This window comes from Oncorhynchus kisutch, linkage group LG10, assembly GCF_002021735.2.
Source record: "Oncorhynchus kisutch isolate 150728-3 linkage group LG10, Okis_V2, whole genome shotgun sequence".
Taxonomy (NCBI): domain Eukaryota; kingdom Metazoa; phylum Chordata; class Actinopteri; order Salmoniformes; family Salmonidae; genus Oncorhynchus; species Oncorhynchus kisutch.
The window spans coordinates 67,326,603-67,354,503 of NC_034183.2; the positions used below are offsets into that span (position 1 = coordinate 67,326,603).

Here is a 27,901-nt window from a genome sequence, read left to right on the forward strand (position 1 = left end):
ATGAACTGCAGAGATCTACAGCTGAGGTGGGAGACTCTGTCCATAGGACAACAATCAGTTGTATATTGCACAAATCTGGCCATTATGGAAGAGTGGCAAGAAGAAAGCCATTTCTTAAAGATATCCATAAAAAGTGTCGTTTAAAGTTTGCCACAAGCCACCTGGGAGACACACCAAACATGTGGAAGAAGGTGCTCTGGTCAGATGAAACCAAAATTGAACTTTTTGGCAACAATGCAAAACGTTATGTTTGGCGTAAAAGCAACACAGCTCATCACCCTGAACACACCATCCCCACTGTCAAACATGGTGGTGGCAGCATCATGGTTTGGGCCTGCTTTTCTTCAGCAGGGACAGGGAAGATGGTTAAAATTGATGGGAAGATGGATGGAGCCAAATACAGGACCATTCTGGAAGAATGGAGTCTGCAAAAGACCTGAGACTGGGATGGAGATTTGTCTTCCAACAAGACAATGATCCAAAATATAAAGCAAAATCTACAATGGAATGGTTCAAAAATAAACATATCCAGGTGTTAGAATGGCCAAGTCAAAGTCCAGACCTGAATCCAATCGAGAATCTGTGGAAAGAACTGAAAACTGCTGTTCACAAATGCTCTCCATCCAACCTCACTGAGCTCGAGCTGTTTTGCAAGGAGGAATGGGAAAAAAATTCAGTCTCTCGATGTGCAAAACTGATAGAGACATACCCCAAGCGACTTACAGCTGTAATCGCAGCAAAAGGTGGCGCTACAAAGTATTAACTTAAGGGGGCTGAATAATTTTGCACCCCCAATTTTTCAGTTTTTGATTTGTTAAAAAAGTTTTAAATATCCAATAAATGTCGTTCCACTTCATGATTGTGTCCCACTTGTTGTTGATTCTTCACAAAAAAATACAGTTTTATATCTTTATGTTTGAAGCCTGAAATGTGGCAAAAGGTCGCAAAGTTCAAGGGGGCCGAATACTTTCGCAAGGCACTGTATATTTTGTCATTTTCCTTAGTGAGGCAAGAAAATTAACTAACGTCAGGTCGTAGTCAAGCTGATATTTTGCACAGGCTGGCTGAGTTGGTGTTCACCTGCGAATGGAAACATGTTCTTCTTAGAGAGACAAACACATCACCCCCTGGAGTGCTGTGTGTTTATAGGTGTGTAATCAGGTCCTGTTCTCACCTCAAAAAATACATGCATCTAATCACCCCCTGGAGTGCTGTGTGTTTATAGGTGTGTAATCAGGTCCTGTTCTCACCTCAAAAAATACATGCATCTAATCACCCCCTGGAGTGCTGTGTGTTTATAGGTGTGTAATCAGGTCCCGTTCTCACCTCAAAAAATACATGCATCTCAAATCAAATGTATTTTTCACGTACACATGGTTAGCAGATGTTAATGTGAGTGTAGCGAAATGCTTGTGCTTCTAGTTCCGACAATGCAGTAATAACCAACGAGTAATCTAACCTAACAATTCCAAAACTACTACCTTATACACACAAGTGTAAAGGGATAAAGAATCTAATCACTCCCTTCAGCCCTCAATAGTAGGACAGTTTGGGAATGCAATACACAATGGGAATTTGATATGGCTTATCAATGTTTGAAAGTCACGTCTAAGATTTAATTTGTAATTGTACTGATACTAATCTTAGTCCTGGGATGGAATATATACAGCCTCTAAATGCTTGGCTCAGCATCCCACGTTCTGGAAGTTTTTGCCACGGTCAACCTTTAGCGGTCTGAATCCCCAAAACAACCATGTTTACTGCATACAGTTCACTGGACACAGCACGTCATTTCAACGTTGAAATTTGGTTGAGATGTTGATCAATGTGATTTCAACCTTTATTCACCCACTCAAAGACAGCCAGAAGTTTGTTGAATTCCTAATGTGTTATCACTATGCTTTCAACCATCTAAAAGCACAACCAATTTCCAATGGAAAAACAATGTCAGATTTTTGGTTTAGTTATCATCTCAACGTTGTTTCCATGTCATTTCAATGAAATTACAGTGAACCCACATGGAATAGATGTTGAATTGACATCTGTGCCCAGTGGGAAGATTTGTATGTTAAAAATCTGTTACAGTGTTGACACAATCCTGTGGTTGAAATTTCACCCTCAAAACAACAGTTTACTTTGATTACTTTTTTCAAATCCAATGTAGATTCCACGTCACAATACGCTGACAAATTACGTTGGAACAAAGTTGATTCAACCAATGTGTCTAGTCGGAGCACTCCTAACCCTACTCCCACCGCAGCACCTGTTGCTCCAGGCTTTACCCACACATGACAATATGGTATAGGAAACCTACAAAATAATAGCAAGAACCCCCTCTGCAGTTTAGAAAATGCTGTCATAATGCTGTGCTGATAAACATTTACAATACATGTTTAACATTTGTAGGTTTCCTATCCTATTCCTATGCCTCTCGTTTCTCAGAAACAGGCAGACTGACTCAGCGGTCAGTTGGGCTAGGCATAATAACTAAGGACTAGTTTCTTAGAATCATGTTGTGGGCAGGTACAGTAGGTAGGAGGCCAGGGGACGTGATTTGGCTTTTAAAGACATTTTTCCCTTGGGGGGCGGAGCAGGACCTGTTCTACAAGTCCAGGTCACCCATAGGATGTGATCTCATGTCCCTCATTTACTATGTTGTGTGTCCTTAGCTGTCAGTCCAGTGTCTGTTCCTGGATGTGAGAGAGCTGGCAGAGAGCTTTCCTCAGGAAAGAGTAGATGCTACAGCACTGCTGAAAGATATTTCCTCCACTGAAAAGGGAATACACCACAGTAGTCTCTAGCTACAGTGCAGGAGCCAGTCATGGCGCTGCGCCCACGGGCTTCCTCCCAGCCTGGGAAACCTTCGTTCTTACAGAGCCCCAAGGTGATCATGGCTCTGCGGCCCAGGGCCGTGTCCTCTCACTCGGGCTCCATGTTGGAAGATGAGCTAACCTGCTCTGTGTGCTGTGAGATCTTCAGGGACCCTGTGGTGCTCAAGTGCACCCACAGCTTCTGCCGGGCCTGCCTGCAGCAGTTCTGGAACCAGAAGAAGGCGAGGCGCGAGTGTCCCGCGTGCCGCAGGAAGTGTTCCCTGACGGAGCCCACAGTGAGCCTGGCTCTGAAGAACGTGGCCGATACCTTCTTCAGGGAGCAGAGGAGCCAGGGCGAGGCGGGCGGGGGGCCAGACAGAGGGGGCGTCCCAGTGAAGTCTGAGGCGAAGTGCCACACACACGGGGAGGTGCTGAAGCTGTTCTGCCAGGACGATGCCGAGGTGCTCTGCTGTGTGTGTCACACGTCTAAGAGGCACCAAGGCCACTGTGTGATCCCACTGGAGGAGGGGGCCCAGGAGCTCAAGGTTAGACTGGCTTGTCTCGTATCATTCAGTTTTGGATGGCTGTGTGTGTGGCTCTTTTATGGTGTTGCAAACATTGTATTCTGTCAGAATCTTTTAATTTCACAGTTTTTATTCAGATATACTACTTTATATTGACCATACTACCTTGAAAATGTATTCTTAATCCAGCTTGTTTTAGCACCAGTATAAAACTTGAAGCAGTACAGTCAGCAATCGAACATAACTATTGTGAAACATGATTGTTATTGATGTGCCACATTTCACAACAGTAACAGTTCGAAAGGGAGCCAGAGCCATTGATACTGTATCTGCTAGTTGGATAAAAAAAACTAAAGAAAACTACAATTTGTAAGGTGATACGTGAATGCTTCCTTACACGGTTACACCGTATGCTAGTGCAAAGCACTGGCAGCAATTTTTCACCTAACCCTTACCTGGTGATACTTTTCTATTGTAAACGTCTGTGTGCAGTTGCAGACGGTACTCCAAAAACCATAGAATATGGTGTCACCCCAAAAATATCACCAAAATATATTGATTACGGTTAAACAGCAGCCTATGCATGACCTCAGATGAGCTTAAGCTCTGCCGTTGACGTTCGTGTTTACATGGCTAGATTTGCTTGAGCTAAGTTTCCAGACGCTCTTATACACTTCACAGTTGTATCTCTAAAAACGTTCTCCCCCTCCCCCTCCGCTCCCTCCCTCAGGAAGAAATGAAGAAAGAATTGATCCCTCTGAAGAAGAGCCTCCGTGGCCTCTATGAAGCCAAGCAGGAGTGTGATGACACAACTGTGCACATCAAGGTATCAACAAACAGGGCATCCGAAACCGTGGGACATCAGCAGATCCCAACACAACAGTGACTGATGTTTAGCTCACACACTGTTAGTCTGTAAACAGTTGGAGGAATGTCTTTGAAAAAACAAACCCTTGAAAATATGGTCTTATAACTTGTGTACAGTATATCCTCATGTGGACAAAGCAGTCAATATGCTTTGTGCCTTGTATTTGAGCAAGCAGTACAAGTGCCTGGTGTTTGACCAAGCAATTTCCCCTTGAGGGATAATAAAGTTATTTTAAATTGATTGAATTTATCACAGAAATCAGACATGTCTAGGTTGTAAGAGACTTTGTTGTCAATGGCTTGCCTACCAAAACAATGTTTTGACAAATGTCTGCAATTGTGTGCCACTGTTCTAGAGTTATATATAAGATTGTCTCCTATGACCCGTTTCTCCTGTTTGGCCAGAGCCAGACCCAGCAGACAGAGAATCACATCAGAGAGGAGTTTGAGCAGCTCAGGCAGTTCCTTCAGAATGAGGAGGAAACCAGGATAGCTATTCTACAGGAGGAAGATGAGCAGAAGAGACATCTGGTGAGGAAGAAGACAGAGGGCATCACGGCAGACATCCTCACCCTCTCTCATGCCATCATCGCTATTGATAATGACATAGCCTCCAGTGATGCTCTTTTCCTCCAGGTAAGAAGAATAGGACATTTTATAAACCAGCAGTATTATCAGTACAAACAATTACAAAACATGTGTCTTGTTCCATTTTCAGAACTACAGAAACACAAAGAAGAGGTAAGTGTTTTGACTTGAGTACCTAATACCCCTTATAATGTAATGTACCAAACTCCAACTAGAACTAAGTGGCTGTTATATTGTTGTAGAGCTGTGATACCTCAGAAGGGTCCAGAGGAGATCTCCGGTGCTATGATCAACGTGGCGAAGCATGTCAGCTCCCTCAAGTACAAGGTCTGGGAGAAGATGGTGGGGCTGGTGGAGTACAGTATGTATAGCAAGACTACAGTAGTCTGTTTATGCTCCAGTCTTTGGCTTGTTGGGTGTCTAGCTAGCTATAACTGCATTAACTAACGTTCTAGTGAACTTCTACTAACTTGTATAGATGTACGCTAATTAATTTCTTACTAGATCCACAACTTGTAAATATTTTCTAAAACTGTTTCCAATCACTAAAGCCCTTTTCTCCATTTCCCAGCTCCTGTGACTCTGGATCCTAACACAGCCTACTCCTGGCTCTCTCTGAACAAGGACCTGACCAGTGTGACCAACAGTGGTCATGTACAGGTGCTCCCAGACAACCCAGAGCGTTTTGACCACTTCGTGTTCGTCCTGGGCTCTGAGGGCTTCACCACCGGCTGCCACGCCTGGGAGGTAGAGGTGGGGGACAAGGATGACTGGATGCTGGGTGTGGTCAAGGAGTCCATTAACAGGAAGGGCCGGATCTCAGGCTGCCCTGAAGGTGGCTTGTGGATGATCTCCCACTGCGAGGGTGAGTATATGGCCATGACCCGGCCACGCACCCCTCTCAAACTGACAGGGGAGCTGAAGAGGGTCAGGGTACAGCTGGACTACGAGTCTGGGGAGGTGACCTTCTCCAACCCTGTTAATATGACCTCCATCTACACCTTCAATGATTTCTTCACTGAGAGGATGTTCCCCTTCTTCTGCCCTGGGGCCAACATCAACGGCAACAACCCCGGCCCGCTGAAGATCTGCCCGGTCAAAGTGGCTGTGTGGAACAGCGCCACCTGGTGATGAGGAGGGGTTCTGATGGCACCATTCAAAGAGAGTGGTAGCTGTACATCCAAGGCACATATCCAGCCTCAAGACACATAAGTAATGGCGTCGTGAAATGTTTGGCACGGTGTGTGTGGAAAACATTTTGTAAGATCTTTTCACAATTTTTTTGATTGCCTTTTGACTTTATCGATAGAAGAAATTAGATCCTGATTATTACCGAAAGACTCCATTTGACATGGGCTTTTTTGCCATGTTATGGAATGTGTAGTAAAGAGCACGTGTGAGATGAATGAAGATATTCAATACGACACAATGAATATTACAATTCCTCTATATAAATGCCCCAAAATGTATTTATTTTCTTCTCAATTGAATAAACCTTGGGGGGGATACCACTTGATTTTACTCATGTTTATTTGATGCGTATTTATAGAACGATTATAAAAGACTGTGTTCAGAGTTCTCCAGTGTTCAGTACAATCCAGTGAGTTTACCAGGGCATGACTTTTCCCTCATAGTCCAGGAAGACCCCAGTCTGTTTCTCAGCGAGGGAGTCCATCACGCTCAGGAGTCCTTCCACACTCTCTGGAGCATCGATCGCCCCCTGGTGGTCATAGTAAACACATACAGTGGGGAGAACAAGTATTTGATACACTGCTGATTTTGCAGGTTTTCCTACATACAAAGCATGTAGAGGTCTGTAATTTTTATCGTAGGTACACTTCAACTGTGAGAGACAGAATCTAAAACAAAAATCCAGAAAATCACATTGTATGATTTTTAAGTAATTAATTAGCATTTTATTGCATGACATAAGTATTTGATACATCAGAAAAGCAGAACTTAATATTTGGTACAGAACCCTTTGTTTGCAGTTACAGAGATCATATGTTTCCTGTAGTTCTTGACCAGGTTTGCACACACTGCAGCAGGGATTTTGGCCCACTCCTCCATACAGACCTTCTCCAGATCCTTCAGGTTTCGGGGCTGTCGCTGGGCAATACGGACTTTCAGCTCCCTCCAAAGATTTTCTATTGGGTTCAGGTCTGGAGACTGGCTAGGCCACTCCAGGACCTTGAGATGCTTCTTACGGAGCCACTTCTTAGTTGTCCTGGCTGTGTGTTTCGGGTCGTTGTCATGCTGGAAGACCCAGCCACGACCCATCTTCAATGCTCTTACTGAGGGTAGGAGGTTGTTGGCCAAGATCTCGCGTTACATGGCCCCATCCATCCTCCCCTCAGTCGTCCTGTCCCCTTGATGTTTCAAACTCCATGCTTCACGGTTGGGATGGTGTTATTGGGGTTTTACTCATCCTTCTTCTTCCTCCAAACACGGTGAAAGGAGTTTAGACCAAAAAGCTCTATTTTTGTCTCATCAGACCACATGACCTTCTCCCATTCCTACTCTGGATCATCCAGATGGTCATTGGCAAACTTCAGACGGGCCTGGACATGTGCTGGCTTGAGCAGGGGGACCTTGCGTGCGCTGCAGGATTTTAATCCATGACGGCGTAGTGTGTTACTAATGGTTTTCTTTGAGACTGTGGTCCCAGCTCTCTTCAGGTCATTGACCAGGTCCTGCCGTGTAGTTCTGGGCTGATCCCTCACCTTCCTCATGATCATTGATGCCCCACGAGGTGAGATCTTGCATGGAGCCCCAGACTGAGGGTGATTGACCGTCATCTTGAACTTCTTCCATTTTCTAATAATTGCGCCAACAGTTGTTGCCTTCTCACCAAGCTGCTTGCCTATTGTCCTGTAGCCCATCCCAGCCTGGTGCAGGTCTACAATTTTATCCCTGATGTCCTTACACACTCTCTGGTCTTGGCCATTGTGGAGAGGTTGGAGTCTGTCTGATTGAGTGTGTGGACAGGTGTCTTTTATACAGGTAACGAGTTCAAACAGGTGCAGTTAATACAGGTAATGAGTGGAGAACAGGAGGGCTTCTTAAAGAAAATCTAACAGGTCTGTGAGAGCCAGAATTCTTACTGGTTGGTAGATGATGAAATACTTATGTCATGCAATAAAATGCAAATGAATTACTTAAAAATCATACAATGTGATTTTCTGGATTTTTGTTTTAGATTCCGTCTCTCACAGTTGAAGTGTACCTATGCTAAAAATTACAGACCTCTACATGCTTTGTAAGTAGGAAAACCTGCAAAATCGGCAGTGTAACAAATACTTGTTCTCCCCACTGTACATGGTTGGCCTCTGTGGCAGTAGTGGTATTAGACTTTTATTGGGCCATGACTAATCAAAGCCTTTCAAATTTTGTCTTGACCCCACCAGATAATCAAAACAGAACATCAGACCAAAGCCCAGTTGTAGGCTTATGCCACGACCCACTATTGGGTTCTGACTCCTGCTCCTGATGGACTACTGGGACAACGCTGCTCTAAGGTGCTTAAACATAGTTCATTACATCCTTTCCCACCCTGAAGTCAATGCACTCAATAGAAGCACCCTGCCAGTCAAACACACCCCTTCTCCACCCTGCCAGTCAGACTCACACCTTCTCCACCCTGCCAGTCAGACTCACCCCTTCTCCACCCTGTCAGTCAGACTCACCCCTTCTCCACCCTGTCAGTCAGACTCACCCCTTCTCCACCCTGCCAGTCAGACTCACCCCTTCTCTACCCTGCCAGTCAGACTCACCCCTTCTCCACCCTGCCAGTCAGACTCACTCCTTCTCCACCCTGCCAGTCAGACTCACCCCTTCTCCACCCTGCCAGTCAGACTCACCTCTTCTCCACCCTGCCAGTCAGACTCACCCCTTCTCCGCCCTGCCAGTCAGACTCACCCCTTCTCCACCCTGCCAGTCAGACTCACCCCTTCTCCACCCTGCCAGTCAGACTCACTCCTTCTCCACCCTGCCAGTCAGACTCACCCCTTCTCCACCCTGCCAGTCAGACTCACCCCTTCTCCACCCTGCCAGTCAGACTCACCCCTTCTCCGCCCTGCCAGTCAGACTGACCCCTTCTCCACCCATGTCAGTGCGGACCCAGCCCGGGTACAGGACCGCAAACAGGATCTCATCCTTCCTGAACTCCTCTGTAGCGCAGAGCGTCAGCATGTTCAGACCAGCCTGAGAGGAGAGGAAAGGAGGAGCAGGAAGAGAGAAGGGAGGGAGGCTGTTAAAGAGGAGGGGATACAGGACAATAGATTGGATGTAGAGCCATGACTACGGAATGAATGAAAAGGTCAAACTCATCAGACATGACATGTATTCCATTCCAGCCATTACAAAGAGCCCGTCCGCCGATTTAAATTGACACCAGCCTCCACTGACATGGCTGGGATAACCTGACAGGGAATATAATGTGATGGGAGAGGATGTGTTATGACAGGCAGGGTAACAGAGGTCTATTTACTTTGCTGATGCCATAGGGAAGAAAGAACACATCTCCTTGATGGTTGCCATGGAGGCCACCATGCTGGAAATGCTGACCACAGCTGGCTTACTGCAGGACATTCCTGGTTTCCCACTGGCTGTGGCTGCTGACTGCAGATAGAGCAGAAACTCCTTATGAGAGTGACAGGGACAGCGAGGGAGACAGAGAAAAAAAAATGATGAATCATTCTTCAGTATTCTGCACCTTTTGGATGCAGACATTAGGGAAAAACAAATACATTTTGAATGTCCTCTAAAACGTATCTCTGTGTGTTTTTCTGGCTCTCTGCCCTTAACTTAATGATGTCCATAGGGCCCAGGATGTTGGTGTTGAATGCAACCTGTATTTCCTGGGTACTTGTGGTCTGCATGGTTCTGTGAGTCAGCACCCCTGTGTTGTTTACTAGCACGTTGAGCCCAGCCTTTCCCACCAGACTGCCCACCTGGCTGACTCCTTAATGCTGCAGGGGTCTGTGGCGTCTGACAGACACAGAGGAGGAAAAAGTCTGTCAGTCAACCGCTAGACTAAACCCAGATCTGTTTGTGCTGTCTTGCCACCCCTAACTGTAGTTGTCCTGAAAGCACAAACAGATCTGGGGCTAGTCAACCCCAGTATCCAGTCTAACATCCCAGCTGGCCAGCTCAGAGTAACCTGGCACTCTGCCATGTGATTCATACAGTACAGGCTATACAAGTGCATGCTGTGACTGGTGAGATTTACAACAGTGCCATTAATAGGCTCAATAATCCTAGTGCTAGAGCGTGAAGAAACAGAAGAATGGAACAGAGCGAGTACTCACCAAGACGGACGACAGTGATGACATTGGGGTGCTTCTTTGCCAGGTCTCGCAGACCCTTAAACACAAAGGACACATTGTTGGTTAGACACAGAAAATAATTCTCCAGGAAGGCTTTATTTTCTATCTTTGCTCAGTAGAGTTTTCCTTATTCAGTGGAGTTTGCCTTCAAGCAGAGCCATGTATTTAGAGAGTTGGGCCATTGAGGTTTGTGCATTATGATGCATTTACATGACACTATTTCAACATTCTAAGGCAGCCATGTGAGCACCCTTTTAACAAAATATGGGGAATATTTAATAATCACCATCACACTGCACACCGCCCTATCCCATCTGGACAAGAGGAATACCTACCTAAGAATGCTGTTCATTGACTATAGCTCAGGGTTCAATACCATAGTACCCTCCAAGCTCATCATTAAGCTTGGGGCCCTGGTCTGAACCCCACCCTGTGCCACTGGGTCCTGGACTTGCCGACGGGCCGCCCCCAGGTGGGGAAGATAGGAAATCTTCACTTCGCTGATTTTCAACACAGGGGCCCCACAAGTATGCATGGTCAGCTCCCTCCTGTACTCCCTGTTCACCCATTACGGCGTGGCCAATCACGCCTCCAACTCAATCATCAAGTTTGCAGACCACACAACAGTAGAAGATCTGATTACCAACATGGAGGAGGTGAGGGCCCTGGCAGAGTGGTGTCAGGAAAATAATCTTTCCCTCAACGTCAACAAAACAAAGGAGCTGATCGTGGATTTCAGGAAACAGGAGAGGGAGCACCCCCCTATCCACATCGACGGGATCACAGTGGAGAAGGTGGAAAGCTTCAAAATCCTCGCAATACACATCACTGACAATCTGAAATGGTCCACCCACACAGACAGTGTGGTGAAGAAAGCGCAACAGAACCTCTTCAACCTCAGGAGGCTGAAGAAATTAATCTGGGCCCCTAAGACCCTCACCCTCAAACGTTTAAAGATGCATAATTGTCGGGCTGTATCACCGCCTGGTACGGCAACTGCACCGCCCGCAACCGCAGGGCTCTCCAGAGGGTGGTGCGGTCTGCCCAACACATCACTGGGGGCACACTGTCTGCCCTCCAGGACACCTACAGCACCCGATGTCACAGGAAGGCCAAAAAGATCATCAAGGACATCAACCATCTGAGCCATGGCCTGTTCACCCCGCTACCATCCAGCAGGAGAGGTCAGTACAGGTGCATCAAAGCTGGGACCGAGAGACTGACATCAGCTTCTATCTCAAGGCCATTAGACTGTTAAATAGCCATCACCAGCCACCCGGTTACTCAACCCTGCTCCTTAGAGGCTGCTGCCCTATATACATAGACATGGAATCACTGGTCACTTTAATAATGGAACACTAGTCACTTTAATAATGTTTACATACTACTTTACTCATCTCATATATATACTGTATTCTATTGTATTATATTTTAGTCAATGCCACAACAACATTGCTCATCCTGATATTTATATATCTCTTAATTCCATTCTTTTACTTTTAGATGTGTGTGTATTGTTGTGAATTGTTAGATTTTACTGCACTGTTGGAGCTAGGAACACAAGCATTTTGCTACACCCGCAATAACATCTGCTAAATATACTGTATGTATGTGCCCAATAACATTTGATTTGATTTAAATAAGGTTATGTAACTGAATGTCTAGAATTAAAACAAAATACAACATTCTAAAAGTCGACCCAACTCTCTAAATACATGGCTCTACCCTCAAGGACATAGCTGCCCTAAGAACAACATGGAATAAGGAACACTCCAATCTCCTCTCTCTGCTCCAGCAGCAGCAGCTCTGCTCTCACCTCAGCTCTCAGCCCGTCTAGGTCTCGGCAGCAGGCTAATAACTGGCAGACCAGCCAGGGAGACTTCACCATCTGTTAACCATCTCCAAACCCAGGCCTCGGTTGGCCCCCGTGATCTGCTTCAGCTGCCATTTCTTCTCGTTTCAGTCTCTGCCTCGACCTGGAGTGTGTGACTGTTCGGGGCTCTTCCTTCTCACCCCATTTATAATGTCAATTATTTTCATTGAGTGTTTATTCTGTAGCCTCACCACACCCAGTCCACATTAGATTGTGCATATTATGAGGTGTGTGTGTGCGTGTGCGTGCGTGCGTGCGCGCGCACGCGCGCGCCATGGGCAGAAGGGGTTGTGTATGGGAAATTAAGGATGTTAATACCATACCTGATGGTTGCAAATGACATATAACCCACTGGGCACTCACTGGTTGAATCAACATTATTTCCATGTCATTTCAATGAAATTACGTTGAACCAGCGTGAAATAGACATTGAATTGAGTCTGTGCCCAGTGGGAAGTTACATCATGTAAACTGTGATGAGGGCTAAGCCAACAGTAGGCATGGGGACGAAGCCTGGACTGCAGCTAAAAGCTGTGTGTCCATCGAACAATATCAAATCAAATCAAATCAAATGTATTTATATAGCCCTTCGTACATCAGCTGATATCTCAAAGTGCTGTACAGAAACCCAGCCTAAAACCCCAAACAGCAAGCAATGGAGGTGTAGAAGCACGAACAATAGAGGATAGGGGAGAACAATAGAATGAGGTAATGTAAACAACTCAGCTTTGGGAGCAGAAGGTGGGATCAGATTCAGGGAGCAGATGAGAGGATGCTTCCCAAGGCCTGGACAAACCGTCACCTGAGTGGCACAGTGGCCTAAGGCACTGCATCGCAGTGCTAGAGGTGTTACTACAGACCCTGGTTTGATCCAGGGCTGTATCACAACTGACCGTGATCGGGAGTCCCAAAGGGCAGCGCACACTTGGCCCAGCGTCGTCCGGGTTAGCGGAGGGTTTGGCCCAGCGTCGTCCGGGTTAGCGGAGGGTTTGGCCCAGCGTCGTCCGGGTTAGGGGAGGGTTTGGCCCAGCGTCGTCCGGGTTAGCGGAGGGTTTGGCCCAGCGTCGTCCGGGTTAGCGGAGGGTTTGGCCCAGCGTCGTCCGGGTTAGCGGAGGGTTTGGCCCAGCGTCGTCCGGGTTAGCGGAGGGTTTGGCCCAGCGTCGTCCGGGTTAGGGGAGGGTTTGGCCCAGCCTCGTCCGGGTTAGGGGAGGGTTTGGCCCAGCCTCTTCCGGGTTAGGGGAGGGTTTGGCCCAGCGTCGTCCGGGTTAGGGGAGGGTTTGGCCCAGCGTCGTCCGGGTTAGGGGAGGGTTTGGCCCAGCGTCGTCCGGGTTAGGGGAGGGTTTGGCCCAGCGTCGTCCGGGTTAGGGGAGGGTTTGGCCCAGCGTCGTCCGGGTTAGGGGAGGGTTTGGCCCAGCGTCGTCCGGGTTAGGGGAGGGTTTGGCCCAGCGTCGTCCGGGTTAGCGGAGGGTTTGTCCCAGCGTCGTCCGGGTTAGCGGAGGGTTTGGCCCAGCGTCGTCCGGGTTAGCGGAGGGTTTGGCCCAGCGTCGTCCGGGTTAGGGGAGGGTTTGGCCCAGCCTCGTCCGGGTTAGGGGAGGGTTTGGCCCAGCCTCGTCCGGGTTAGGGGAGGGTTTGGCCCAGCCTCGTCCGGGTTAGGGGAGGGTTTGGCCCAGCGTCGTCCGGGTTAGGGGAGGGTTTGGCCCAGCGTCGTCCGGGTTAGGGGAGGGTTTGGCCCAGCGTCGTCTGGGTTAGGGGAGGGTTTGGCCCAGCGTCGTCCGGGTTAGGGGAGGGTTTGGCCCAGCATCGTCCGGGTTAGGGGAGGGTTTGGCCCAGCGCGTCCGGGTTAGGGGAGGGTTTGGCCCAGCGTCGTCTGGGTTAGGGGAGGGTTTGGCCCAGCGTCGTCCGGGTTAGCGGAGGGTTTGGCCCAGCGTCGTCCGGGTTAGCGGAGGGTTTGGCCCAGCGTCGTCCGGGTTAGCGGAGGGTTTGGCTGGGATAGACTTTCATTGTAAATAAGAATGTGTTCTTAACTGACTTGTCTAATTAAAAAAAGTTAAAGAAGTGGAAAGCACTTGGGCCAGAACTGTGGTTCTTAGAGGGAGGTGAATGACTCATGATGACGCTGCTCATGGGAGGTGATATGGCTGATTTCCCTCTCAGTGACACCCTTAATCATCCTACTACTGCCACACACACAATGACAGGGATTTATTGTGTTAGAGGGTAGTGTGTGTAATCTAATCTATTGAGTCATTAATAACAACTGTATTTTTGTTGGTGAGTGTGTGAGTAGGTTAGAGTATAATAGTAGAGGCAGTGGGTTTCTGTGAGAGTAGGACTGAATGTGAACCAGAGTGATAAATGGAAAGTGAAGGAACCCTGTTACATAAAATGGTGGTCATAATGGTGGTCTATTTAAGCAATAAGGCCCAAGGAGGTGTGGTATATGGCCAATACACCACGGCTAAGGGCTGTTCTTAAGCACCACGAAAAGCGGAGTGCCTGGGCACAGCCTTTAGCCATGGCATATTGGCCATATACCACAAACCTCCGAGGTGCCTTATTGCTATTATAAACTGGTTACCAATGTAATTAGAGCAGTAAAAATAAATGTTTTGTCATATCCATGCTATACAGTCTGATATACCATGGCTGTCAGCCAATCAGCATTCAGGGCCCGAGCCACCCAGTTTATAATTATATATATGTTCTGTATGTTTATAAAACGCATAGGGCCGTATTCAATCTGTATCACTGAAGTTCAGCGTTACAGGACGGTTAAAATGTAAAGGCAATGTTCCCACGTTACCGGAGACTGCATTCAGACCATTAGGGGATTCATAAGGGTAGGAAAACACCTCTATTGATATGCATAGCCTTCAGAGCAGACTGGCACCAATACAAACATGATCACAGCAAGCCATAACTGGGGGAACAAGATACACTGGCACCAATACAAACATGATCACAGCAAGCCATAACTGGGGGAACAAGATACACTGGCACCAATACAAACATGATCACAGCAAGCCATAACTGGGGGAACAAGATACACTGGCACCAATACAAACATATGATCACAGCAAGCCATAACTGGGGGAACAAGATACACTGGCACCAATACAAACATATGATCACAGCAAGCCATAACTGGGGGAACAAGATACACTGGCACCAATACAAACATGATCACAGCAAGCCATAACTGGGGGAACAAGATACACTGGCACCAATACAAACATATGATCACAGAAAGCCATAACTGGGGGAACAAGATACACTGGCACCAATACAAACATATGATCACAGCAAGCCATAACTGGGGGAAGAAGATACACTGGCACCAATACAAACATGATCACAGCAAGCCATAACTGGGGGAACAAGATACACTGGCACCAATACAAACATGATCACAGCAAGCCATAACTGGGGGAACAAGATACACTGGCACCAATACAACATGATCACAGCAAGCCATAACTGGGGGAACAAGATACACTGGCACCAATACAAACATATGATCACAGCAAGCCATAACTGGGGGAACAAGATACACTGGCACCAATACAAACATGATCACAGCAAGCCATAACTGGGGGAACAAGATACACTGGCACCAATACAAACATGATCACAGCAAGCCATAACTGGGGGAACAAGATACACTGGCACCAATACAAACATGATCACAGCAAGCCATAACTGGGGGAACAAGATACACTGGCGCCAATACAAACATATGATCACAGCAAGCCATAACTGGGGGAACAAGATACACTGGCACCAATACAAACATGATCACAGCAAGCCATAACTGGGGGAACAAGATACACTGGCGCCAATACAAACATATGATCACAGCAAGCCATAACTGGGGGAACAAGATACACTGGCACCAATACAAACATGATCACAGCAAGCCATAACTGGGGGAACAAGATACACTGGCACCAATACAAACATGATCACAGCAAGCCATAACTGGGGGAACAAGATACACTGGCACCAATACAAACATGATCACAGCAAGCCATAACTGGGGGAACAAGATACACTGGCACCAATACAAACATATGATCACAGCAAGCCATAACTGGGGGAACAAGATACACTGGCACCAATACAAACATATGATCACAGCAAGCCATAACTGGGGGAACAAGATACACTGGCACCAATACAAACATATGATCACAGCAAGCCATAACTGGGGGAACAAGATACACTGGCACCAATGCAAACATATGATCACAGCAAGCCATAACTGGGGGAACAAGATACACTGGCACCAATGCAAACATATGATCACAGCAAGCCATAACTGGGTGAAGAAGATGGCACGGCAGCCAAACCTGGCTACAGTGTGAGAGTATAATGACAGCTTTGAAAATGAATTGGAAATCAAACTGAGCCATTGAAAGAGTAGATGTATAGCAACTTTAATATATACATATTTCCATATCTGTTGAAACAGCACTGAATGAGGGCACTGTAGTGCAGGGATGCTGAGCAGCATTCCCACCACACGGTGGCGCCACCATCTCTGCAAAACCTCTGCTGGGTTTTAGACAAAGATTCACACGGCTTTCAAGACCTTGGTCTCCACATGCATGACTCTCCAACATGCATGACAATAATAGAATAGCGAGCTGGTTGAGGAGACGTGGGGAAGGGTAAACACTAACTAACTAACTAATTAACAGAGACAGAAAGGCTGGCCGTGGCCATTTGGAACTATCCATAAAGTTACATGAATCAGTTAACGAATATTAGCTTTGTTCAAGAGATACTCATCGACTGGGTCACTCCTTCAAGGCTTTTCCCTTTCTTTCTGAAGACAGTAAATGGTGTTGTAGATCATCCAGCGTTAGTGTCTGCCTGCTAGCTCTCTAATTGTGGAAATTGACAGGTGATCACTGCTCTTTGGCTTCCTCTGCTGCTGGTGAGCTAAAAGAGGAACATGGGAACTGACTGAGAGTTAAAGTAACAGTACGATCAGATAAAAAGGTACAAATAATATTAATGAAACCCCAGATCAGCATTCTGTTGGCTCGGCTGCAATCACCTCGACACACACAACCACATAGAGACAGAAAAATAACAGTCATTTGGAAATGTGTTCCTTTGGCTGTCCAGATATAAATGTCAGTGTCTGGCTCATAACATACATACAGTACATGCACATACATAAATACAAATACAAGGTCATTGAATGCACTTCTGTGTCCCCAGCTCTCCACTTCAAAAATGAAACGGTGCATAAATGAAACAAACCAGCTTGTAGAAAAGGTCCATGCTTTTGAGAGTTTCTGAATACAAAACAACGTGACAGCTGTGACTGTCTGTCCAGAGTAGATGTGGAACATGTGTCCTTCCCTATAGAATATCCCCCCCCCCTCTCTTTCTCTGTTTCTCTCTCTCTTTCTCTCCCTCGCTCTCTCTCTGTCTCTCTCGCGCACTCTCTCTGTCTCTCTCTCGTTTCTTTCTCCACTCACACTATGCTGCTTAGTTCTGTTGTCTACGCTCATAAATGGGTGCTGTTCTGTGTGTCGAACCTGTGGCCCTCGGAGCGGCTGTTGCTGACCTTCCTAGTGCCCCCCTGGTTAGGCAACAGAGACAGAGGGTCTGGTCTGATCAAGTACCTGGACATGGGACAAACACACACCAAGACACACTTAGATGAATAATACATTTAACAAATGCTTATACGTTCTTATAACAAGTTCTAAACCGTTATACCTGCAGGCTTTTGTTATGAAAGGTTACCCACTTAACTTTAGTGATTTCGTCCTGAGTGAATGTGCAAGACTTAATTTAAGTTGGACCAGTATATTGAGGGAAATTGTGTGAAATTGCCTTCTGATGATGTGTGATTTGACTGAGCCATCAGGATATTGTGTACTCACACCACATCGTGCAGCTCCAGCCTGGTGTCAGGAGAGGGGTTGATGAGGATGTAAGACAACCTGTTGCCCTGGTCCGTCATCCCATCTGACACAGGAAGTACACACCACAAGACAGGAAACAAACATGACATGTCACAGGAACTCAAATAATATCAATTAAGTTGTTCCTTAGTAATGTTGACAAAAAGAAATATTGGAGGAAAACACAAAGCTATGAACAAACAGTTCTATTCCATTAGGCAGGCACAGTGCAGTGTTACATGACCACATATCCACCCCTCAGAACATATCTAACAGTACTCACTGAATCCTGTGGCTGAGAGGCCCAGGTGTTTCATGCGTGTGCGGACCAGAGAGTTGAGCTCCTGTCTCTCAGAGCGTCTGAACAGGGTCAGTCTCTGCTGGCTGATCCTCTCTGCAGCGCTTCCTGTGGCCCCCTTCGACCCGCTGGGCCCCCGACCCCCCTTCCTGCTTAGCCTTCTGGCCCACTGCATGCTCTTCCGCCGGAGGAGGGGGTGGTCCGAGGAGTGGGAGGAAGAGGAGGGGGGCTCGGAAGAGGTGGAGTTGCGGTGGGGACCCCTCCGGGACAGCAGGGGCTCTCTGGGCTCTCTGGTGTCCTCGTAGTCCTCCACTGTGATGGACACCTGGGACTGAGAGAGAGACACACACACAGCTCAGACCAATATCAAGCAGCAGCTGTTTCTATTGTGAGTTGAGTTTTTATTATCACTAAAACATCATGATGATGTACAGCTTGGTGTCATTGACTCCTGTAAATGATGATCTTTCTTTCCAGACAGGTACCTCAGAGACGGGTAACTTTTGGGCTTCAGTGCGGTAGATGCCGATGGGGATGTCACCAGTGGAGGAGCACAGTTTCTGGTAGAGTCGACCATAGGTGCGGATCCACAGGTCCTCCTCAGTGATCTTCATCTATGAGACCCCAAACACCCCACCTTCATCATCCTCAGTTCCAGGCAGCTACATTAATACCCCTTCAACCTCAGTACCAGGCAGCTACACTAATGTTCCTTCAACCTCAGTACCAGGCAGCCACACTAACGTCCCTTCAACCACAGTACCAGGCAGCTACACTAATGTTCCTTCAACCTCAGTACCAGGCAGCTACACTAATGTTCCTTCAACCTCAGTACCAGGCAGCCACACTAATGTTCCTTCAACCTCAGTACCAGGCAGCTACACTAATGTTCCTTCAACCTCAGTACCAGGCAGCCACACTAACGTTCCTTCAACCTCAGTACCAGGCAGCTACACTAACGTTCCTTCAACCTCAGTACCAGGCAGCTACACTAACGTTCCTTCAACCTCAGTACCAGGCAGCTACACTAACGTTCCTTCAACCACAGTACCAGGCAGCTACACTAACGTTCCTTCAACCTCAGTACCAGGCAGCTACACTAATGTTCCTTCAACCTCAGTACCAGGCAGCTGCACTAATGTTCCTTCAACCTCAGTACCAGGCAGCTGCACTAATGTTCCTTCAACCTCAGTACCAGGCAGCTACACTAATGTTCCTTCAACCTCAGTACCAGGCAGCCACACTAACGTCCCTTCAACCTCAGTACCAGGCAGCTACACTAACGTTCCTTCAACCTCAACACCAGGCAGCCACACTAACGTTCCTTCAACCTCAACACCAGGCAGCTACACTAATGTCCCTTCAACCTCAACACCAGGCAGCCACACTAACGTTCCTTCAACCTCAACACCAGGCAGCTACATTAATGTCCCTTCAACCTCAGTACCAAGCAGCTACACTAATGTCCCTTCAACCTCAGTACCAGGCAGCTACACTAACGTTCCTTCAACCTCAACACCAGGCAGCTACACTAATGTCCCTTCAACCTCAGTACCAGGCAGCTGCACTAATGTCCCTTCAACCTTAGTACCAGGCAGCTACACTAATGTCCATTCAACCTTAGTAAAATCTAAGCAGGGCTGTATACTATACATTATATTGTTGATCATCACATTTCATAGCTTTCAGATGATAACTATTCAGGACATGTGAGCAGATGAGTTACTCACAGCACAGAGGAAGCCTGAGCCAGGCATGGAGTCTAGTCCCAGCAACAGTCTGGTGATGGATATCATGTAGTCCTTCACAAAGGACTGGTGGGAACACACAACAAACAACAGAGGGTCATTGAGTAATAAAGGGGCAATACAAATATTATAGACTGAGTTTTGAAATATGGAGCGTTGCTGTCCTGGGGTGAGAGTTCAGACTAACCTGATACAGTAGAGTATCCAGCATGCTGACACTGAACACCTTCCCAGCAGCGAAGGGTAGGCGAAACATGAAGACCAGGTTGGAGCCCCTCTCTCTCTCTTTCTATCAGATCACCATACACAGGAATAAGAAAACAGGGAGAGAAAGACAGGGAGATAGAGAGACAGAGAGAGAAAGACAGGGAGATAGAGAGACGGAGAGAGAAAGACAGGGAGAGGGTGACAGGGAGAGAGAAAGACAGGGAGAGAGAAAGACAGGGAGAGAGAAAGACAGGGAGAGGGTGACAGGGAAAGAGAAAGACAGGGAGAGAGAAAGACAGGGAGAGAGAAAGACAGGGAGAGGGTGACAGGGAGAGAGAAAGACAGGGAGAGAGAAAGACAGGGAGAGAGAAAGACAGGGAGAGAGAAAGACAGGGAGAGAGAAAGACAGGGAGAGGGTGACAGGGAGAGAGAAAGACAGGGAGAAAGAAAGACAGGGAGAGGGTGACAGGGAAAGAGAAAGACAGGGAGAGAAAGACAGGGAGAGAGAAAGACAGGGAGAGGGTGACAGGGAGAGAGAAAGACAGTGAGAGAGAAAGACAGGGAGAGAGAAAGACAGGGAGAGAGAAAGACAGGGAGAGGGAGAGACAGGGAGAGAGATAGGGAGAGAGAAACAGGGAGAGAGAGAGACAGGGAGAGAGACAGACAGGGACAGAGAGAGAAAAGAGCCATTCAATTCCACAACCACCTAAAAGGAAGTGATTCCCAAACCATCCATAACAAAGCCATCACCTACAGAGAGATTAACCTGGAGAAGAGTCCCCTAAGCAAGCTGGTCCACCCCACAGAGCCCCAGGACAGCAACACAATTAGACAGAACCAAATCATGAGCAAACAAAAAGATAATTACTTGACACATTGGAAAGAATTAACAAAAAAAACAGAGCAAACTGGAATGCTATTTGGCTCTAAACAGAGAGTACACAGTGGCAGAATACCTCACCATTCTGACTGACCCAAACTTAAGGAAAGCTTTGACTATGTACAGACTCAGTGAGCATAGCCTTGCTATTGAGAAAGGCTGCTGTATGGAGACATGGCTCTCAAGAGAAGACAGGCTATGTGCACACTGCCCACAAAATGAAGAGGAAACTGAGCTGCACTTCATAACCTTCTGCCAAATGTATGACCATATTAGAGATACATATTTCCCTCAGATTACACAGATCCACAAATAATTCCAAAACAAACCCAATTTTGATAAACTCCCAGTGTGTCATTACAGCAGCAAGATTTGTGACCCGTTGCCACAAGAAAAGGGTAACTAGTGAAGAGAGACAGGAAGAGAGAGACAGGAAGAGAGAGACAGGAAGAGAGAGACAGGAAGAGAGCGAGAGAGACAGGAAGAGAGAGACAGGAAGAGAGCGAGAGAGACAGGAAGAGAGCGAGAGAGACAGGAAGAGAGAGACAGGAAGAGAGAGACAGGAAGAGAGCGAGAGAGACAGGAAGAGAGAGGGACAGGGAAATGGAAAAGCATTACAGTAATGGAGTACCACTTCCTTTTGACATTCCCACATGACCCATCATTAGATGATCTGACTAGGATGGTCCGACTCACCACAGAGAGGACCATAATACAATGTTACCTTCTCCAGCTTGGAGAGAGCCAGGGAGTAGTGGTCTTTGACTTTGAACTGCATGAAGCGCATGTTGGCTGGGTGGGTGAGCTCAGTGATGATGCTGAGGGCTGGGAACAGTCTGGGAGGACAGAGGAAAGAGACACAATCAAATTCTTAGACATAGAGTGCTTGCTGAATGCAGATATCTATGAACGCACACAAACAACTGTTGGATTGTGCAGGATGGTATGGTGTGATGGATGTATAATGGATGTGTATGGCTGAGCAGCCCACCTAAAGAGGGTCTGGACGTTGACTATGGTCTTGGCGTCGGCCATGTAGTCCTCCTCAGCGATCATGGAGCTCTCCTTGTCAACCACCACCATGGTGTCAGCAAACGTCACCCCACAACGCAGCAGACTGTCCAGGCTAGAAGGAGAAAGAGAGAGGGAGGGAGAAAGAGAGAGAGAGAGGGGAAAGAGAGAGGGAGGGGGAAAGAGAGAGGGAGGGGGAAAGAGAGAGGGAGGGGGAAAGAGAGAGGGAGGGGGAAAGAGAGAGGGAGGGAGGAAGAGAGAGGGAGGGGGAAAGAGAGAGGGAGGGAGGAAGAGAAAGGGGCTTGAGATTATAGAATTTATGTATTGAGACAGAATGATTGGAACAGAACTGACATTGTCCATATACAGAGAAATAGCAGTGAGCAGGATTGACAAACTGATGTGATATACAGTACAGAACAAAGTCGATCCATATACAGCTTCGGGGGGTGTAGCTGCTCCAGTATGAATTAGCAGTAGAGGAAAAGAAGTAGAGTAGGAGTGAAAAGCAGATGATGCCACCAGGGTACTGAGGATTATCTTACTTGTCAATGGAGCCTACTGTGTAGAACACCATGGGGAACCAGCAGATAGCCTCCAGGAAGTCTGGCTCGGGTCTGAATCAATCACAACACATATGGATTACCAGGAGACCCATACAACACAAACCTACACCTACCACAACAAATAAACAGGCTCCCTGCAGTGGTAGAGATAGAGAAGTAGCATGAGTCCCAGATCCGTTTGTGTTGTCTTGCCAACTCCTGTAACTCTCATTATCTCTTATTATTGTCATGCGTCAATCACCATAGGAGTTGGCAAGACAGCACAAACAGATCTGGGAACCAGGCTACTAGAGAACCCCCCAATCAAATCAAATCAAATGTTATTTGTCACATTCACCGAATACAACAGGGAACTAGACTTGGACCTAGACTTCTGGTACCACTTGCCGTGCGGTAGCAGAGAGAACAGTCTATGACTTGGGTGGCTGGACCTTACAATGAAATGCTGACTTACAAGCCCTTAACCAACAATGCAGTTTGAAGAAAAATAAGTGTTAGAAAGTATTTACTAAATAAACTGAAGTACAAAATAATAAAAGAGCAACAATAAAATAACAGTAACAAGGCTGTTTACAGGGGTACCGGTACAGAGTCAATGTGTGGGGACACAGGTTAGTCAATGTAATTCAGATAATTAGTACATGTAGGTAGAGGTAAAGTGACTGTGTTTAGATAAATAATTGAGAGTAGCAGCAGCGTAAAAACAAAGGAGGGTGTCAATGGAAATCGTATGGTTTGGGGGTAGAAGCTGCTGTTAAGTAACCTTTTGGACCTAAACTTGGTGCTCCGGTACCGCTTGCCGTGATGTAGCAGAGAGAACAGTCTATGACTTGTGTGGCTGGAGTCTGTGGCAATTTTTAGGGCCTTCCTCTGACACCGCCTTGTATAGAGGTCCTGGACGGCAGGAAGCTTGGCCCCATTGATGTACCGGGCTGTACGCACTACCCTCTGTAGTGCCTTGCAATCAGAGGCCGAGCAGTTGCCAAAAACGATGAGACAGCCAATAGGGAGGAGGTCAGAAACCTGGCAGTGTGGTGACAGGACAACAACCTCTACCTCAACGTGAGCAAGACAAATGAGCTGACTACAGTGGACTACAGGAAAAGGAGGGATGAACAGGCCCCCATTCACATCGACGGGGCTGTAGTGGAACGGGTCGAGCGTTTCAAGTTCCTCGGTGTCCACATCACCAACAAACTATCATGGTCTAAACATACCAAGACAGTCGTGAAGAGGGCACAACAACACCTTTCCCCCTCAGGAGACTGAAAAGTCTTGGCATGTGTCCCCATATCCTCAAAAGGTTCTACAGCTGCACCATCGAAAGCATGACTGACTGGTTGCATCACCGCCTGGTATGTCAACTGCTCGGCATCTGACCGTAAGGCACTACAGAGGATAGTGCAAACGGCCCAGTACATCACTGGAGCCAAGCTTCCTGCCATCCAGGACCTATATACTCGGTGGTGTCAGAGTAAGGCCCAAAATATTGTCAAAGACTCCAGCCACACAAGTCATAGATTCTATTATCTATGTATAGTCACTTCACCCCTACCTACATGTACAAATTACCTTGACTAACCGGTACCCCCTGTATATAGCCTCGTTATTGTTATTTTATTGTCTTACTTTTTATTAAATGTTTTACTTTAGTTTATTTAGTCAATATTTTCTAAACTCTGTTTCTTGAACTGCATTGTTGGCTAAGGGCTTGTAAAGTAAACATTTCACCTGTGACAAATAAAATGTGATTTGATTTTTGATTTGAAATATAAAGTCCTGGCTGCTGTGTGCAGAGAACAGTGGGAGAGCAAAGCGCTACACGGCCATGACTCAGCGTTTTACTGTCCTTTTATTGGATTACACTTTAATATGCCCATATTGGGGTTTTGCACCAGGACAAACCACAGTAATATTTCATATTATGTGCACAGTGCACTGCAGAGTGCCCATAAACTCTTGAAACACAGGTATTTTCATACAGTAAATTCTGTTAATGGCACTCTTAAAATGAGACCATCCCTTCTTCCCTGACAGTTTGTTTAAAGAGGGCCTCTCCAGGACAAGTCTCTCTATGCTCCACCTACAGTGTGGTTACACCATAGAGATTTACAGTGTTCTATATCTATGTAATTCTATAGTTTCCTGCAGTGTGGTTACACCATAGAGATTTACAGTGTTCTATATCTATGTAATTCTATAGTTTCCTGCAGTGTGGTTACACCATAGAGACTTACAGTGTTCTATATCTATGTAATTCTATAGTTTCCTGCAGTGTGGTTACACCATAGAGACTTACAGTGTTCTATATCTATGTAATTCTATAGTTTCCTGCAGTGTGGTTACACCATAGAGACTTACAGTGTTCTATATCTATGTAATTCTATAGTTTCCTGCAGTGTGGTTACACCATAGAGACTTACAGTGTTCTATATCTATGTAATTCTATAGTTTCCTGCAGTGTGGTTACACCATAGAGACTTACAGTGTTCTATATCTATGTAATTCTATAGTTTCCTGCAGTGTGGTTACGCCATAGAGATTTACAGTGTTCTATATCTATGTAATTCTATAGTTTCCTGCAGTGTGGTTACACCATAGAGACTTACAGTGTTCTATATCTATGTAATTCTATAGTTTCCTGCAGTGTGGTTACACCATAGAGACTTACAGTGTTCTATATCTATGTAATTCTATAGTTTCTTGCAATGTGTCTGTTTCCACTCACATGTTCTCCAGTAGCAGCACGATGGGGTTGAGCTCTTTCTTGGGGCGGTAGTAAGCCCTCAGGGGCGCGATAAAGTTGTACAGGCCGTTTCCTGCACTCTCCGCCGACACAATGATCAGCTTGTTCTTAAAGCCGTACGACCGAGCGTCCTCGAACGGGATGTGGTGGCAGGCCTGTAGGAGGGAGATGACACAGGAACGACACAGGAAATACATTGGATTACATGAAGGTCATCATCATCATCGAAGAGGGGTCAGGTAGGGAGGTAGGATGGTTCTAGTTGAGGGTAAGTACGGCAGAAGTCGTCTGATTCCCACCTTGTCCAGGCGCAGGCAGCAGAAGGGCATTTTTTCCTGCAGCAGGTGACACAAGGCAGGGGAACTGCCAATGTACGGAGAGTTCAGCGGGTACCCCTTCACCCACCTGCCCCACACACACACACACACACACACACACACACACACACACACACACACACACACACACACACACACACACACACACACACACACACACACACACAGATACACAAAGACAGACAGAAACACACAAACACATTTACACCTGGGTCTGAGGACACAACATGGCAGGACTTAAACAACCTAATTCAAACACACATTAGACCTCAGGCAACTCCTAAACACTTACTCGCAGCGTCCACCCCAACACTGGCCATTGTCGTCTCCGTCCCCCTCATCCTTCCCCTCGTCCCCGCCCTCGTCCTCTGATTGGTCCCCCAGCAGATCGAAGGTTGCTGAGTTGACCCCGTCCACCAGCTCCAGGACAGGGGCGATGCTGTGGCGTCTCTCCTCGGCAGAGTCTGCTGTGGCTGGGAGGGCCAGGGTGTTAGCGCCCCCCAACCCCCCCTCTGTCCGGCTGGCCCTGCCACCTCCAACTCCCCCACTGTCCATGGTCATTCCCCCCGGGCCCTGGCCCTCTGGGCTGCTGTCACTGGAGTCCTGCAGGTCAATGGCCACCGTGCCTACGGGTGACATAGGACACATACAATAACTCATACAATCTATGACCAGTCCACACCCTTAGTAGAAAACAGTTATAGCATTGTCCTGTCCATACAAGCACAGGCTAAAGGGAAAATGTGCCCTACAACAAACACAGATACAGATGCAAACATAGCACACATGGCAAGCACAGATCCAGAATCAGTACTATTTGGATTTGTGAGAGTACCAATGTGCTGTGACTGGGAGTACCATTGTTCTCTCACAAAGCCAAATAGTACTGATTGTGGATCTGTGCTTGCCCTGTGTGCTATGTTTGCATCCGTGTCTGTGACTGTTCTGGGGCACATTTTCACTTTCAAACTTGAAAACCAGAAGTCCCAGAATTCTCCACCAGGGGGTGTGGTTGTAAAAACAAAACAAAAGGAAACCTACATGCCAGATACATTTCACTCAGTTGGCAGATGCTCTTATCACCAGAGACTTCCAATCAGATATGGTTTTATTCCTCATACAACTGTTAGGCTTCTAACATCTGCCTATTGTGGATCAACATGTAAAACATGTCCTAATCTGTGCCATGTACATGGATCAGGAAAGTCAGAATTGTATAAGAAACATTATGCTAAGTGCACTTGGACAAAGTATCTGAGTGTAACTGTGTCACAGTGAGTCAGTGTGACTGACCCATGCTGGCGATGATGCTGTGGACAGGCAGTCTGGTGAGTCCATGGTAGATGGTCTGGGGTCCCACCCCCCTGTCACTGCCCTTGGGGCCCCCCCGCGTGGGCTCTCTGTGGCCCCTGACAAAAGCTGAGTTCTCCTCCTTGGAAATGTTGATGTAGAAGCAGGTGTCTGAGCCGCCCATGATGTGGCCTGGACCTGGGTTCAGCAGGATGTTGGCATTTTCCAGCCTCCGCACTCCAATCAGACACACACCATACCTGACCGAGGAGGAGAGGATCAGATACAGGAAATGTGTGTGTGGTTAATAGTGTCTGCTAAATGACTAAAATGTCAAATATGTGTGGTGTGTGGGTGTGTGTGGTTAAGAGTGTCTGCTAAATGACTAAAATGGCAAATATTTGTGGTGTGTGGGTGTGTGTGGTTAAGAGTGTCTGCTAAATGACTAAAATGCAAATATGTGTGGTGTGTGGGTGTGTGTGGTTAAGAGTGTCTGCTAAATGACTAAAATGGCAAATATGTGTGGTGAGTGGATGTGTGTGGTTAAGAGTGTCTGCTAAATGACTAAAATGTCAAATGTAAACTTTGTGTATGTCTGCTTATTGACTCACTTCTTGTGTGCGTGGAAGGAGGCGAAGGTGAAACTCTTCCCCTGGTACTCCCCAAAGAACTTGCTCTCCTCCAGACAAATGTGATGCACCTCATTGGCCGAGCAGCGGCGGTAGGTGCGCTGCCACTGGTCAGCTGAGCATGCCCCACCCTCCCTGAGACACGATCACGGAATGGATTGGTCATTAGGGGACAGAGTTGACCTTTTAAACAGTGTTGCACGCAGCCTCCCTTTCAGCATCAACCACACATCAAAGACACTTCCACTCAAGGCTGCAGTGTTAACACTTTACAA

At 47.0% G+C, this 27,901-nt stretch overlaps 2 protein-coding genes and 1 pseudogene across 2 annotated transcripts in view; 1 reads left to right on the forward strand and 2 right to left on the reverse strand.

Moving 5' to 3' along the window:
• Positions 1-2,604: 2,604 nt before the first annotated feature.
• On the forward strand, positions 2,605-6,297 carry LOC109898741 (tripartite motif-containing protein 35). The gene is made up of 6 exons (XM_020493842.2): positions 2,605-3,355; positions 4,065-4,160; positions 4,607-4,837; positions 4,920-4,942; positions 5,032-5,150; positions 5,361-6,297. The coding sequence occupies exons 1-6, from the start codon at positions 2,822-2,824 to the stop codon at positions 5,918-5,920; spliced, it is 1,563 nt and encodes a 520-aa protein (XP_020349431.2). The 5' UTR covers positions 2,605-2,821; the 3' UTR covers positions 5,921-6,297.
• On the reverse strand, positions 6,247-12,367 carry LOC109898743 (C-factor-like; annotated as a pseudogene).
• Positions 12,368-16,409: 4,042 nt separating this feature from the next.
• The window catches only part of LOC109897424 (potassium channel subfamily T member 2), a 119,432-nt gene continuing 107,940 nt past the window's right edge, over positions 16,410-27,901 (reverse strand). Inside the window, exons 18-31 of the mRNA XM_031834864.1 lie at positions 27,609-27,761; positions 27,001-27,257; positions 26,000-26,333; positions 25,669-25,774; positions 25,352-25,524; positions 22,603-22,674; positions 22,038-22,172; positions 21,771-21,882; positions 20,147-20,248; positions 19,942-20,025; positions 18,697-18,825; positions 18,197-18,542; positions 17,893-17,977; positions 16,410-17,628 (exon numbers count right to left, since the gene is read on the reverse strand). Of these exons, the coding sequence (XP_031690724.1) occupies positions 17,511-17,628; positions 17,893-17,977; positions 18,197-18,542; positions 18,697-18,825; positions 19,942-20,025; positions 20,147-20,248; positions 21,771-21,882; positions 22,038-22,172; positions 22,603-22,674; positions 25,352-25,524; positions 25,669-25,774; positions 26,000-26,333; positions 27,001-27,257; positions 27,609-27,761 (2,206 nt within the window). The 3' untranslated portion in view covers positions 16,410-17,510. The remainder of the gene's footprint in view (positions 17,629-17,892; positions 17,978-18,196; positions 18,543-18,696; positions 18,826-19,941; positions 20,026-20,146; positions 20,249-21,770; positions 21,883-22,037; positions 22,173-22,602; positions 22,675-25,351; positions 25,525-25,668; positions 25,775-25,999; positions 26,334-27,000; positions 27,258-27,608; positions 27,762-27,901) is intronic.